Source organism: Macrotis lagotis, chromosome 3 (genome assembly GCF_037893015.1).
Source record: "Macrotis lagotis isolate mMagLag1 chromosome 3, bilby.v1.9.chrom.fasta, whole genome shotgun sequence".
NCBI lineage: Eukaryota > Metazoa > Chordata > Mammalia > Peramelemorphia > Peramelidae > Macrotis > Macrotis lagotis.
Genome location: NC_133660.1, coordinates 161,385,025 through 161,399,653, shown reverse-complemented (window position 1 = coordinate 161,399,653; position 14,629 = coordinate 161,385,025). Strand labels below are relative to the sequence as shown.

The 14,629-nt window shown below is 37.9% G+C and overlaps 1 protein-coding gene across 1 annotated transcript; it reads left to right on the top strand.

Moving 5' to 3' along the window:
• Nucleotides 1-11,680: 11,680 nt before the first annotated feature.
• LOC141516295 (HAUS augmin-like complex subunit 7) lies at nucleotides 11,681-13,395 on the top strand. Its single transcript, XM_074227454.1, is given in 1 exon segment — nucleotides 11,681-13,395. A coding segment is annotated over 1 exon segment (1,257 nt). The 3' UTR covers nucleotides 12,938-13,395.
• The last annotated feature ends 1,234 nt before the right edge of the window (nucleotides 13,396-14,629 follow it).

Here is a 14,629-nt window from a genome sequence, read left to right as displayed (position 1 = left end):
ACTTGGGAGGAATATAATAGATATTTAATTTCAGATAAACGTGGTTTCTATGTTGGATAGTTTTGCCTGTTGTTAGTGGTGGATTTTTTTTTTTTACAAAGGAGGATTTGATCTGAAGGAACAATTATGTAAGAATGACTATAATGTAAAGTCAAAAGGCATCCATTAAAGCAATAGAAAAGGCAGAGACTCACCTGAGCCATCCCCCAAAGCCCTCCAAACACCTTTAAATAATGCCAAGTACAATTCCTGGAGAAGCAGAACCCACAAAGGGGGTCAGGGGGGGGGGGGCAAAGACAACTTAGAAGGCCAGCAGGAAAGGTCTGCCACAGTGGGTGACAGCGGAGCCTATCAGACCCACAGCCCCAGCCAACCAGGGTAGACCTCAGGAGTCCCAGACCCAATCCATGATCAGTAGGAGATTGCTAGCATAGAGGAAGGAATTACTTCCTTTTGCCCATTCTTGGATCCTAGTCAAAGTCCTAGGTGGCAGCCCCGGAGCAGTAGCCACCCCAGAATTTGTGGCCACAGTGAAGTGGAGTCACAGTTCCAGGAAGAAAAAAGTGCTATGATCACCCACAGATCAGAACACAGGCCAGTAAAGTAGTAAATATCCCCTTCCTTAAATTAGAACACCTTGGAAGATCTGAAGACTTCCCTAGAAGAATCTCCGAAAATAGTGGCACAAAAACCTTGATGCTTGAGACAGTTTCCCTGGGAGCAGAGCTGCATTGAACAAGTCAAGACCTAGTCAAGACCTAATCTAGGAAAATGAGCAAACAACCACAACAAGAACCTTGTCTTGGAAAATTACTATGGTGACAAGAAAGATCAAAACATGAACTCAGAATAAGATATCAGTCAAATTCCCACATCCAAGGTCTCCAAGAAAGATATGAATTAGGGGCAGCTAGGTGGAACAGTGGATAAAGCACTGGCCCTGGAGTCAGGAGTACCTGGGTTCAAATCTGGCCTCAGACACTTAATAATTACCTAGCTGTGTGGCCTTGAGCAAGCCACTTAACCCCATTTGCCTTGCAAAAAAAAAAAGATAGGAATTGGTCTCAGCTCAGGAAGAAGTCAAAAAAGATTTTGACAAGTAAGGAGGTAGAGGAAAAACTGGAAAGAGAAAGGAGAGCAATGCAAGAAAATCATGAAAAACAAGCCAATAGATAGGTAAAGGAGACACAAATAAATGGCGAAGAAAATAATATCTTAAAGGCCAATACGGCTAGATGGTGTAGTGGATAAAGCACCAGCCTTGGAGTCAGGAGTACCTGGGTTCAAATCCAGCCTCAGACACTTAATAATTACCTAGCTGTGGGGCGGAGCCAAGATGGCGACATGAAGGGATCGAGTCTTAGGAGCTCTCTGATAAAAACTCATAAACTAAGGACTCTAAACTTTCAAGAGACAGAACCCACAAAGGGACCCAGTGAGGCAGTTCTCCTACTCAAGGTAACCTGGAAAAGAGCAGAAAGGCTCTGCTCCCTAGGGTTGGAGGGGCAGCCCACCAGAAAGTGGTGGGACAGAGCCAAAGAACTTCAGCCTCCCTGAGGCAGCCCCAGGGTGCTGGGAGTCTCAGCTCACAGCAGCGGGGGAGTCTCCTGAGCTGCACCCCAGGGAGCACCGAGCACAAAGTGGGGGAACAGCGGGGGACCTCTGCCAGAGCGAGCATGTGGAGCTCAGCCCTCGGGGCACACAGGGAGCAGCTGGGTCTTTCGGCAGCCTAGACCCGGAAACAGAAGCAGGCGGAGCCGGTAAGCAGGAGCCCCCAGGGCATGAGCCCATTGAGCTGAGGGAGGGGAGTGAAGAGAGACTGCAGAGCTCTGTCCTCTGCCCCTGGAACAGGACTTTGGGGCTCTGACCACATTCAGATCCTGATCCCAGTCTAGGCCCCCCCATAGAACAACAGGGGCCCCCCCAACTCGGCCCCGTGGCAGAGGGGGGTGCTTATGGTCATTCACAGACCAGGAGGGAGGATAGAGCCTCACACACTGAGACCCTTGTGGGAGTGTCCCAAAAGCTCAGGAAGCACCCCCAAAAGCAGGCTTAGGCTGGGAAAATGAACAAGCAAAGAAACAAGAGGAAGACCATTGAGAAATATTTTGCAAATGAGCCCAAGAAGGATCAAAATACTCAGTCTGAAGATGAGGAAGCACAAGCTCCTGCATCTAAAGACTCCAAGAAAAACAGAAATTGGGCTCAGGCTATGATAGAGCTCAAAAAAAAGACTTTGCAAATCAAATGAGGTAGTTGGAAGAAAAACTGGGAAAAGAAAGGAGAGAGATGCAGGAAAAACATGAAAATGAAGTCAGCAGCTTAGTCAAGGAAATCCAAAAAAATGCTGAAGAAAATAGCATGCTAAAAACCAGCTTAGGTCAAATGGATAAAACAGTTCAAAAAGTTATTGAGGAGAAGAATGCTTTAAAAAGCAAAATTGGCCAGATGGAAAAAGAGATAAGAAAATTCGCTGAGGAGAACAAATCCTTCAGACAAAGAATGGAATTTAGGGGAGATTGATGAATTTACCAGAAATCAGGAATCAATACTTCAAAACCAAAAAGAAAAAGAAAAATTAGAAGAAAATGTGAAATATTTCATTGAAAAAACAACTGATATGGAAAACAGACTTAGGAAAGATAATTTGAAAATTACTGGAATACCTGAAAGTCATGATCAGGAAAAGAGCCTTGACATCATTTTCAAAGAATTACTACAGGAAAATTGCCCCGATATTCTAGAAGCAGAGGGCAAAATAGAAATGGAGAGAATCCACCGATCCCCCCGAGAAAGAGATCCCAAAAAACCAACCCCCAGGAATATTATAGCCAAGTTCCAGAACTCCCAAGTCAAAGAGAAAATATTACAAGCAGCCAGAAGGACACAGTTCAAATATTGTGGAGCTGCAGTGAGGATCACGCAGGACTTAGCAGCAACTACATTGGAAGCTCGTAGGGCTTGGAATACAATATACCGGAAGGCAAAAGAGCTCAGAATGCAGCCAAGAATGAACTACCCAGCAAGGCTGAATGTCCTCTTCCAGGGAAAAAGATGGACTTTCAATGAACCAGGGAAATTTCAAAGGTTCCTTTTGGAATGGCCAGAGCTGAACAGAAGGTTTGATCTTCAGATACAGGACTCAGGTGAAGCATGGAGATTGGAGGAGAGGGGGGAAATATGAGGGACTTAACGAGGATGAACTGCATGTATAGAAAAATGATACTGATAATACTCATATGAACCATCTCAGTTAATAGAGCAGGTAGAGGGAGTTTTTATAGTTGAAGCACAGGAGAAAGCTGAATTCGAAGATAAAATATGGTGTAAAAATGGAGTCAATAGGAAAAAAAAGGGAAATGGAATGGGAGAAAGAAAAAGGAGAGGGGGAATAGTCCAAGATATTTCACATAATAAGATTTTTTTTTTATTACGATGAGCTATTGCAATGATATGGAAGGGAGGAGGCAAGGGGGAATGAGGGAACCTTTGCTCTCATCAGAGATGGCTAGGAGAGGAAACAGCAAATATACTCAATGGGGTATAGACAACTGGAGTAAGAAGGAGGGGGGAGCAGGGGGAAGGGGTGGGGATGTAAATAAAGGAGGAGAGGATGGACCATGGGGAGACAGTGGTCAGATATAACACATTTTCTTTTTTACTTCCTGCAAGGGGCTGGGATTGGATGGCCCGTCCAGGACCATAGGGCCAGGTGGATTCTAGACCTAAGGGGTGGTATGGGGGCTCAGGGTTTCTTGGCCCCAGGACCAGAGATCTGTCTGCTGTGCCACTCAGCGACTGTACAGCAGAGTCAGAGTGAAAGGAGAGAGAAAATATAGTACATGGTAGTGGAGAAATAAGAAAGGAGGGAGTTGCGATCAGCAATGGCAACATTGGAAAAATATGGAAGTAACTTTTGTGATGGACTTATCATAAAGAATGTGATCTATTCACGACAGAGTTGATGGTGTTGGAACAAAGACTGAAGCACATTTTTTGTTATTATTATTTTGGGGAGGGTGCAGGGCAAGTGGGGCTGGGTGACCTGCCTGGGGCCACATAGCAGGGTGATTTTTGGATGTCTGGGGCCGGATTCGGACCCAGGTGCTCCTGGCTCAAGGGCCAATGCTCTGTCTGCCACCCAGCCACCCCTACTATTATTACTATTTTATTTTATTTTGGGTCTTTTTTTTTTCTTCTTTTTCGTTTTTGCAGGGCAGTGGGGATCAGGTGGCTTGCATGTCACATGGCTGGGTGATTATTGTGTTTATGAGGCTGGATATGGGCTTGGGTGCTCGTGGCTCCAGGGCTGGTGCTTCGTCCATTGTGCCACCTGGCCATACCTACAATTATTACTATTATTTTTTTTAATTTTAATTTTTTTTCTCTCCCCTTTACTTTTTCGCCCAAGAAAGTCTATCTGTATTCAAGGGGGGAGGGATATTTTGTTTATGTGTAAACAAGTATATTTTATTAATGTAAAAAAAAATTTGTACAAAATGAGAATAAAAAATAAATTAAAAAAAATAATTACCTAGCTGTGTGGCCTTCGGCAAGCCACTTAACCCCACTTAACTTGCAAAAAACCTTTAAAAAAAAAGGCCAATGAGGAAAAAAAGGCCACTAAAACCAGAATTGGCTATAAGGGGATATATAACCAGATATATTTGGTTATAAAAACCTTTTAAATTCAGAAAGAAATAAGAGGAGGGAATGGAGAGTATTGAGTTAGAGGATAAGGCAATAGGATAAAGAAGTATATAGAAGTTTGTGTAGATCAGTGGACTGGTGGGTATAAGGTCAAGGTTCTAAATAACTCAAGAAATTGGAAGGCAACATAGTAAGTAGAAGTAGAGGAGTAAGGAGGGGTTATCACTTTCAGGAAATGAAATAAAAATGAGAGATACAAACAAACAAAATATAAAGTTATATATGAATATGTATATATGAGTACATATATGAATATATATATGTATATGCATATAAAATGTACATATATATAGGTGTGAAGGTATATATGTATAAGTTTATATACATTTATATGAATATGTATGTCTATATCCATGCTCAGTTGTAGCCTTCTGAGGGGAGAAAGGAGAAATAAGCTAAACTGCTCAGTAGAGTACAAAAGAAAATCTATAAGGAAACAAAGAAAAAATGGACAATTTTAACACAATGTGTAGTAATATTATATAGGCTATCCTGAAATGCAAATTTATTGCTTTATATTATGAATCCTCTCTCATAGTTTGATGTGCACATTCCCTAAAAATTAGCAAATGGAAACTAATAATTTTGTGAGAAATCAAGAAACAATAAAACAAAACCAAAAGACTGAAAAAATAGAAGTTAATATGAAATATCTCATTGAAAAAAATAACAGACCAAAATAGATCCAGAAGAGAAAATTTAAACATTACTTGATTATCTGAAAACTATGATAAAAAAAAAAACACCCTGGACATCAAAAAAAAAGACCCTGGACATTGTCAAAGAAAACTATCCTGATATTCTTGAAGCAGAAGATAAAATAAAAATTGAAAGAATCCACCTCCTGAAATAGATCCCCAAATGAAAACTCCCAGGAATATGATAGTCAAATTTCAGACCTCTCAGATCAAGGAGAAAATATTGCAAGCAGGAAGAAAGAAACCGTTCAAGTATTGTGGAGTTCCAGTCAAAATGACACAAGATTTAGCTATTTCTATGTTAATGGATTAGATGACTTGGAATATGATATTTCAGGCAGCAAAGGAACTAGCGATGGTTAGCAAGAATCACCTACCCAGCAAAGCTGAGTACAATTCTTCAGGGAGAAAAAAACAAATATTCAGTGAAATAGAAGACTAGCATTCTTAATGAAAAGACAAACGCTGAATAGAAAATTTGTCTTTCAAATACAAGACTAAAGAGAAGCATAAAATGATAAACAGGATAGTGAAATCATAAGGGACTTAATAAGGTTATGTTGTTTCATTCCTACATGGGAAAATGATACTTGTAACTCAGAATGTTCTCGTTCCTAGGGCAATTAAAAGGAGGGTGCGTGCGCACATATACACACACACGGCTCAGGTGTGAGTTTGACTATGAAGGGATGATATCTAAAAATTAAAATTAAGAATGAGAGAGGAAAGTACTGAAAGAAAATGAAAAGAAGAATAGTATTGGGTAAACTCAAATGAAAGAGACAAGAAAAGGCTTTTAGAATGGAGAAGAGGGGAGACGGATGAAAGGGAGTGAATAAACCTTACTCTCGTTCAAATTGATTCAAAGAGGGAATAACATGCACCCTCAATTTGTGTTTAAAAAAACTCTCTTACCTACAGGAAAGTTGGAAGGGAAGGAGATAATAAAAGGGAGTAAGTGGAAAATAGAAGAGAAGGCAGGTTGGAGGAATATTCAGAAGCAAAATATTTTGAGGAGGGACAGAGTGAAAGGATAAATAATAGAATAAACTGGGGAATAGGTTTGGGGGAAATACAGTTAGCACTGGTAACTGAAAAAAAGTTTTGAAGCGAGTTTCTCTGATAAATACTTTCTTTCACAAACATAGAGAACTGAGATTTTTAATAAGAGCCATTCCCTAATTGATAAATGATCAAAAGACATAAACAGCTTTCAGATGAATAATCAAAACTATATGTAGCCATATGAAAAAGTATATCATTATTGATTGGAGAAATGCAAATTAGAATAATTCTGAGATATTTACTCATAACTATTAGACTTACTAATAAGAAAAGAAAAATGACAAATGTTGGAAGGGATGTGGGAAAAATGAGACATTAATGCACTACTGGTAGATTTGGAAACTGATTCAAACCTTCTGGAGAGCAATCAAACAGGGCATAAAAGATTTACATGAAATGATACAAAATGAACTGAACCAGGAGAACATTGTACACAGTAGCAGCAATATTGCATGATGAAGAACTGTGAATGACTTAGCTATTCTCAGTAATACAATGATCCAAGATAATCCCAAAGGACTCATGATGAAAGATCCTATCCACCTCCAGAGAAAGAATTATTATTGTCTGAATACAGATTGAAGTATACTATATTTCTTTCTTTTTTCTTTTTTTCTTCCTTCCCTCCATCCTTTCTTTTTTCCTTCTTTTCTGTACAAATCTTCTTGAACAGCATGACTAATACAGCAATGTTTTACATTGCATGCTATCTCAGGGAACAGTTAGGAGAGAGAAGAAGGGAAGTATAGAATTTGGAACTTAAAACTTTAAAAAAAATATTGGGGTGGCTAGGTGGCATAGTGGCTAAAGCACCGGCCTTGGAGTCAGGAGTACCTGGTTCAAATCTGGTCTCAGACACTTAATAATTACCTAGCTGTGTGGCCTTGGGCAAGCCACTTAACCCCATTTGCCTTGCAAAAACCTAAAAATAAAAGTATTAAGAATGGTTTCAGCATGAAATTGAGAAAAAAGTAAAAAAATTCGCTCAATATGTAAGCAAAACATACTGAACTTGAAATCAGGATAAAGAGGTAATCTAAGGATCTTTCTGAAAATGATGGTTTTCATTTCTTTTTCGAAGTTTTTATTGATATTTTCTGTTTCCCATATATCCCATTCCCCCTTCTAGAGAATCATCCCATATGATAAATAGGATACAGACACAACCCCTAAAAACCACTGGTCTCCAAGAAGAACATAAAGGGCAAAAACCCTAACACCATAATGAAAGAAATAAAAGCAAACTGCCCAGAACTTCTAAACATAGAAAAATTAAATTCTATATGAAAGAATTCACAGATTACCTACAAGAAAACAAAAACAAAAATAAACCAAGGGGGTGGCTAGGTGGCACAGTGGATAAAGCACCAGCCCTGGAGTCAGGAGTACCTGAGTTCAAATTCAGCCTCAGACACTTAATAATTACTTAGCTGTGTGGCCTTGGGCAAGCCACTTAACCCCATTGCCTTGCAAAAAAAAAAAACAACCTAAAAAAAATAATAAACCAAGACTATAAACTCCAATATAGTGATTGAATTAACAGTTAACTGAGAAACAAATTCTGCAAGCCAACAGAGGAATGATTTTCAAATACAAAGGAAAGGATACTTAAATAATGCAAAACTATTATGTATCTAGTAGAAAAAGTAGGAGGAAGTGGAATAATATGTTTTGAAGAGCAATGGATTTCAGGATTCAACTCAAGGTGTCCTAGCCTGCAAATCTGAGTTTAATCAGCTAAGATAAAAGAAGAATGTATTTGCAACATTTTTGAAAAACAATTACTGGGGCAGCTAGGTGGTGCAGTAAATAGAGCACCAACCCTGGAATCAGGAGGACCTGAGTTCAATTCTGGCCTCAGACCCTTAATAATTGCCTAGCTGTGTGACCTTGGGCAAGTCACTTAACCCCACTTGCCTTGTAAAAATAAAATTACTAGGGCAGCTAGGTGGTACAGTGGATGGAGTGGAGTCAGGAGGACCTGAGTTCAATTCTGGCCTCAGACACTTAATAATTACCTAGCTGTGTGACCTCGGGCAAGTCATTTAACCCCATTGCCTTGTAAAAGAAAAAAATATTCCATTACATTTATATACCAAAACTTGTTCAGCCATTTCCCAAGTGATAAGCATTCCTTCAATTGCCAATTCCTTGCCTCAACAAAAAGAGGTGCTATAAATATTTATGTACAAATAGGTACTTCCCCTCTTCCTTTTCTAAAACCTCTTTGGGATATAGATTTAGCAGAAGGATTGCTGGATCAAAGAGTATGCACAGTTTGATTATCCTTTGGCAGAGTTCCAAATTCTCTCCAAAATGGTTGGATCAGTTCACAGCTCTGCCATATTTATCATTTTCTTTGTCATATTAGCCACTCTGATGGGTATGAATTGGTACCTCACAGTTATTTTAAGTTATATTTTTCTGATCAAATGATTTAAACTATTTTTATCATTTGACTACTCTTTTATCATCTCTTCCTCTGAAAGATGCCTGGTCAATTAGGGGATGACTTATATTCTTATATGTGTATATCTGAGAAATGAGGTCTTCATCAGATATACTAGCTACTAAATTTCCCCCCCAGTTTTTTGCTTTCCTTCTAATAGAAGTAGTTTCTTCCTTGTTGTTTTCTAGTTTTCCCAATATTCTCAATTATTTATTTTAATTATTTAGCTATTTCCCACAATTTTTCTCAAATAGTGAGTTCTTATCCCAGAAGCTGGGCTCTTTGGGTTTATCAAATACTGTATTACTTTGGTCATTTACTACTGTGCCTTGCATGCCTAATCAATTTCATTGATCCACTACTCTGTTTCTTAGGTAGTATCAGATAGTTTTGAAGTTTTTTTAATAATACAATTTAGATTTGTTATCATTAAGTCGTCACCTTCTTTGCATTTTTCATTGTTTCCCTTGATATTTTTGACCTTTTGTTCTTCCAGAGAAATTTTCTATTTTTTTCTAGCTCTATAAAATAATTTTTAGTAATTTGTTATGGCACTAAATAAATAAAGTAATTTAAGTAAAATTGTCATTTTTATGATATTATCTCAGCCTATCCATGAGCATTTAATATTTTCCCAATTGTTTAGCTCTACATGAAAAATGCTTTGTAATTGTCTTCATAGTTCCAAGGTTTGTCTTGGCAGGTAGATGCCTAAGTATTTTATATTGTCTATAGCTTTTTAAAATGGAATTTCTCTTGCTCTTGCTGCTTTGTTAGTAATGTATAGAAATACTGATGGCATTTGTGAGCTTATTTTTGTATCCTGCAACTCTGCTAAAGTTATTTCAAATAGTTTTTAGAAGATTCTTTAGGATTACCTAAGTATACCATCATATCATCTGCAAAGATAGTTTACTCATTAACTATTCTAATTTCTTCATTTTCTTTTTCTTTTATTATACAGCTTTCTAGGACAATATTGAATAATAGTGACATAATGGGCATGCTTGCTTCAACCCTGATTGAATTGGAAAAATTTCTAGCTTATCTCTATTACAGATAAAGCTTGATGATGGTTTTTATATATTATATATCATTTGAAGAAAGTTCCATTTATTCCTAGGCTCACCAGTAATTTTAATTGGATTGGTATTATATTTTGTTAAAGTTTTTTTCTGCATTTATTAAGATAAGTATATGATCTCTATTGGTTTTGTTATTGATATGGTCAATTATGCTAATAGTTTTTCTAATATTTGAACCAATGCTATATTCCTGATATAAATTATCTCATAACATATAATCTTTGTGATATAGTGCTATAACCTCCTTCCTTAGTATTTTATTAAAAATTTTTGCAATAACATTCATTAGGGAAATTGTTCTATAATTTTCTTACTCTGTTTTGGCTCTTCCTGGTATATGTGGTAGGATTCTTTCTTCACCCATTTTTCCCAAAAGTTTATATATTTGTTCTTTAAGTGTTTGGTAGCATTCACTTGTGAATCCATCTGGTCCTTGGAATTTTTTTTAGAAAGTTAATTAATGGCTTGTTTGATTTTTTTTTTCTAAAATTTGGTTAAGTATTAGGTTTCCTCTTCCCTATTCATCCATTTCATTTAGAGTGTCAAATTTATTGGCATATAATTTGGCAAAACAGCTCCCAATATACTTCATTTTCCTGTTCATTGATGATCAATTCATCCCATTCATTTTTTTTTTGTTTTTGTTTTTGCAAGGCATCAGACTTAAGTGACTTAGTGCCCAAGGCCACACAGCTAAGTGTATGCATCTGAATTTGAACTCAGGTCCTTCCGAATCCAGAGCCAATGCTCTAACCACCATGTCACCTAGCTGCCCCTGCCCCACCTTCATTTCTAATGCTGGTAATTAAGTTTTCATCTTTCCTTTTGTAAATCAAATTGGCCAATGTTTTGTCTATTTTATTGGCTCTTTCACAAAACCAGCTTCTAGTTTTGTTTTTTTTTTTTACTTTCAGGTTTATAATCTCTTCTTTGATTTTCAGGATTTCCAATTTAGTGTTTAATTGGGGATTTTTAATTTTTTTTAGCTGCATACCCAATTCATTGACTCTTTTTTTCCATTTTATTGATAAAAATAACTAGGGATATAAATTTTCCTCTAAGTACCACTTTCATTGCATTCCATAAATTTTGATTTGTTGGCTCACTGTAGTCACTCTCTTTGTATATTTTGTTTTAATGGGTTTTTTTTTTTGGTTTTGGTTTTTTGGGGGTTTTTTTGGCTAGGCAATGGGGTTGTGACTTGCCCAAGGTCACACAGTTAGGCAAATTATTAAGTGTCTGAGGCCAGAATTGAACTCAGGTCCTCCTGACTCCAGGGCTGGTGCTCTATCCACTGCACCACCTAGCTGCTCCTAGGAAAGGTTTTTTTTTTTTTTTTAACAGATGCTTTGTAGATAGAGTACCAATCAGAAAGATCCAGTTGAGCTATAATATGAAATAACAGGAATTTGTAGTGAGTCAAGTCAACATGGTTGTAAGACTGTCTTCAACAGAACCCATCATTCATGTTGAAGTAGAGGGTAGATGATGCAGTGTCACAGAATTGGTAGCAGAACTTAGGGAACAGGATTCAAGCTAAAGACAAAGATCATCTGTTTAACTTTTGTGAAGGTTGTGAAGAGAAGAAAGGTAGTCTAGAGCAGAAGGGATAAAGTGGGAAAAGTAGGAAAGGAATAGAGTAACTTGGTCACAATGAGTATTCACTCCAACCAATGAAAAGGCAGATCTGGCTATCAGAATCTTAGATCAAGCAGGGTAGGAAGTCTGGGAAGATGGCAGAGTCCTGGTCATACAGCTGGGGCAGTAGTGGTGAGAAGCTGGTTACTTGGCAAATAAATCAGAAAAAGAAGAAAGATGAAGGGGAAAAAGAAAAAGAGACAGAAGAAGAGGAGGAATGTGGAGTAGACATGGAAGAGTTAGAAAAGGAAGAAGAGGATCCTTACCTTACTTTGGAGGTTCTGGATGTGTTCAAGAGGCTTATGGACATAAAGTGCCCGTTCCTTGAGGGTCTTTATATCACTGAACTGAAAACAATCAAACAGTTGCTATGTAGTCCTTCAGTTTATCGTTTGACTATTCTGGAATGGCTATTTACAAAACTGTATCCCCCCTCTGAAGAATTATTTGCTACTTTTCAGGATTCTCAAGCTGAAAAGAAAATATCAGAACTGGTGAGAATAGGTCATGAACTGATGTTGTGTGGACCACATGACCAGAATCTCATCAAAGGCTATGGCAATGTGAAAAGGCAGATCTGTTTGTTTAAACAGTTATTAGATTTGGTCAGAAGTTGGGGTCCTGGATATACCAACTCGAGTGTAGAGAACTTCAACAACTTAGTGAAGGAAAATGAAAAACTGCTACAGAAGTTTTTCAGTTCACATCTCCAGGAGATCCTAGACCCCAAACTGAGCCCTTTGCCATTGGACATTGACTACCACTTGGATACAAAAGAAAATCTAAAGTCAAGGGAAAGCAAGGTGAAAAAATGTTCTAAGAAATTGAAAGAGCTCAATGAAATGCTTGAGGAGCTCTCAGAATTTCTAGTCTTTCAAGGGAAAATGCCCGGCAAAGGCAGCAGCAACATTGGCCAGACTTTCCGGCTGATCCTCTCAGACTTCCACCAGCTGTTCACTGCCTTTATCCATGTCTGTGAATCTGAATGGAGGACACAAAGTAAATCCCATAGTAAATCCTCAGTACCTAACATCAACCAGTGTGGCCTGTTATTTCAATCTGTATGTGAGACTCTGACTCTCTACAGTCAAGACCTAAAAGCTGTCAGGGAAGTCATTAAAACCTCCAAGAAGGTAGAGGAAATTGTAGAAGGACAGCAACTAGAAAAAGTCTATTTGGACAGAGATGACTACATGATGACTTTGATCTCAAAAATGGAATTACTAAGACAAAAACACAAGCTCTTCAAAAATCCTCCACAGAAAACCAGTGAAAGTAAAAGTGGAAGCTAAGGAACCATCTCACCAATCCTTAGGGCTCAGCTACAGAATCTGTTTGGAAGAGGTGGTTTCACTGAAGCCTTTGGAGACGTGGCAGATTTCCTAAGGTATTATTAATGGAAGATCAAGTGTGGCTGACCAAAATCTCTTTCTCAGAAGAATGAGGGGCTAGGGTTGGGTAAATAAGAGTTTTAATAAGCTGTTTTCCTTTGTTTTACTAGTGACTTTTTGATGTCTTACAAAAACAATTTAACATTTACTCATCTAGTAGACTACATTCTTTCATATTTTTTTCTTCTAAGCTCTATTATCTACTGTCTTCTCCTCCAAAACGAAAAATGCTTCTCTTCATTTTGTGTCTTTCCTAGACTTTAATAGGTATTCATCAAAATCTTCATGGGCTTCCTAATGTGTGGGGAGGAAAGGTTTCCTGCCTGCAATAAAAGAGACTGATGCAGAGCTCTGAGTCAATGACACTTTATTAAAGGTCCATGGTACCTTCTAATGAAACAGACCTTAGATCTTCCTCCAGATCTGAGATGCCCCCTTCTTCTTGGACCTTATTTTTATAAGGTTTGGTACCCAAATATGAAAAAGCATGATGAAATATAGAATCTCATTGGTTGATTGACTTTGTTCATAGATTGGGTGAAGTGTAGGGCATCTACACTGACTAAGCAAGTGGTCATAAAATAAATAGGTTACTTCTTATGTTAGGCAGGGGGAGATAGGACAGGCTATACATCTTGACAAAATGGTCAAAAGATAGTCACTTGTTTGGTCTGGAGGCACAAAAATAAATTAGGACTTTTCATGCAGTTGAATCACTTCCACAATACAGGGATTGATCGCCAAGACAAGATAAAACAAAGGCCTCTGGGACCTAATATAGAGAGCATAGATTCATATCAGATTGATTGATACTAATTAGAATTTGAATAATGATCTTCACTCATTAAATCAGCTTTCTCAGTAGGAGTGAGACAAAGTAAGAGATAAAAGTATAAAAGATAGAATCTGGGTGTTTTGGATCAAGCAAGTAGTATGAATAAGTTAATGGTGATGGCAAGATCAAGGATATGACTATCCCAATACATATTTGGAATAGAGTAAAGATTTAGACCTTAGAAATTGAGAAAGTTGGTGAACTGGGAGTACAACCAAGATGTTTGAAAGAGCATGTGGGAGTGCAATGGTTGGGAGCCTGAACTCCTTGAGGAAAAAGAGAATTATTGGCTTCTGGGAGCAACAGGTTTCTATGGCTGCAAGATGGAAGGAATGCAATGGGAAAAGGTCTCAAATGGACAATTTGTTATCAATAGAACACAAATTCCAAAGCTGAGAAGTGTAAACCTGAGGTGGTGGGGGATAAACAGGAAGTATATCAAAAGAAAAGGAATTTTTTGTCTTGGTGACCTTTAAATCCGGATTTGAACAAAGGAAGATAAGCCTTTTATAGTCACAGACCAGGTACTCTATCCATTGTACTCCCTAGCTGCCGAATAACCAATTCTATTTATCAGTGGTATAGATTTTATCTAAGAGTTTCCTCAAGGTAAAAGCACTAAGGGGGAAGGAGGACCAAGTAGACCTAGAATCAATGAGTCATGAGTGGATTTGTAATGTGTTGGAATGAGATTTATCATTTTCATATTAATTGATGTGATATGTGTAAAAAGTATACTATTTAGATTGTTGGAGTTT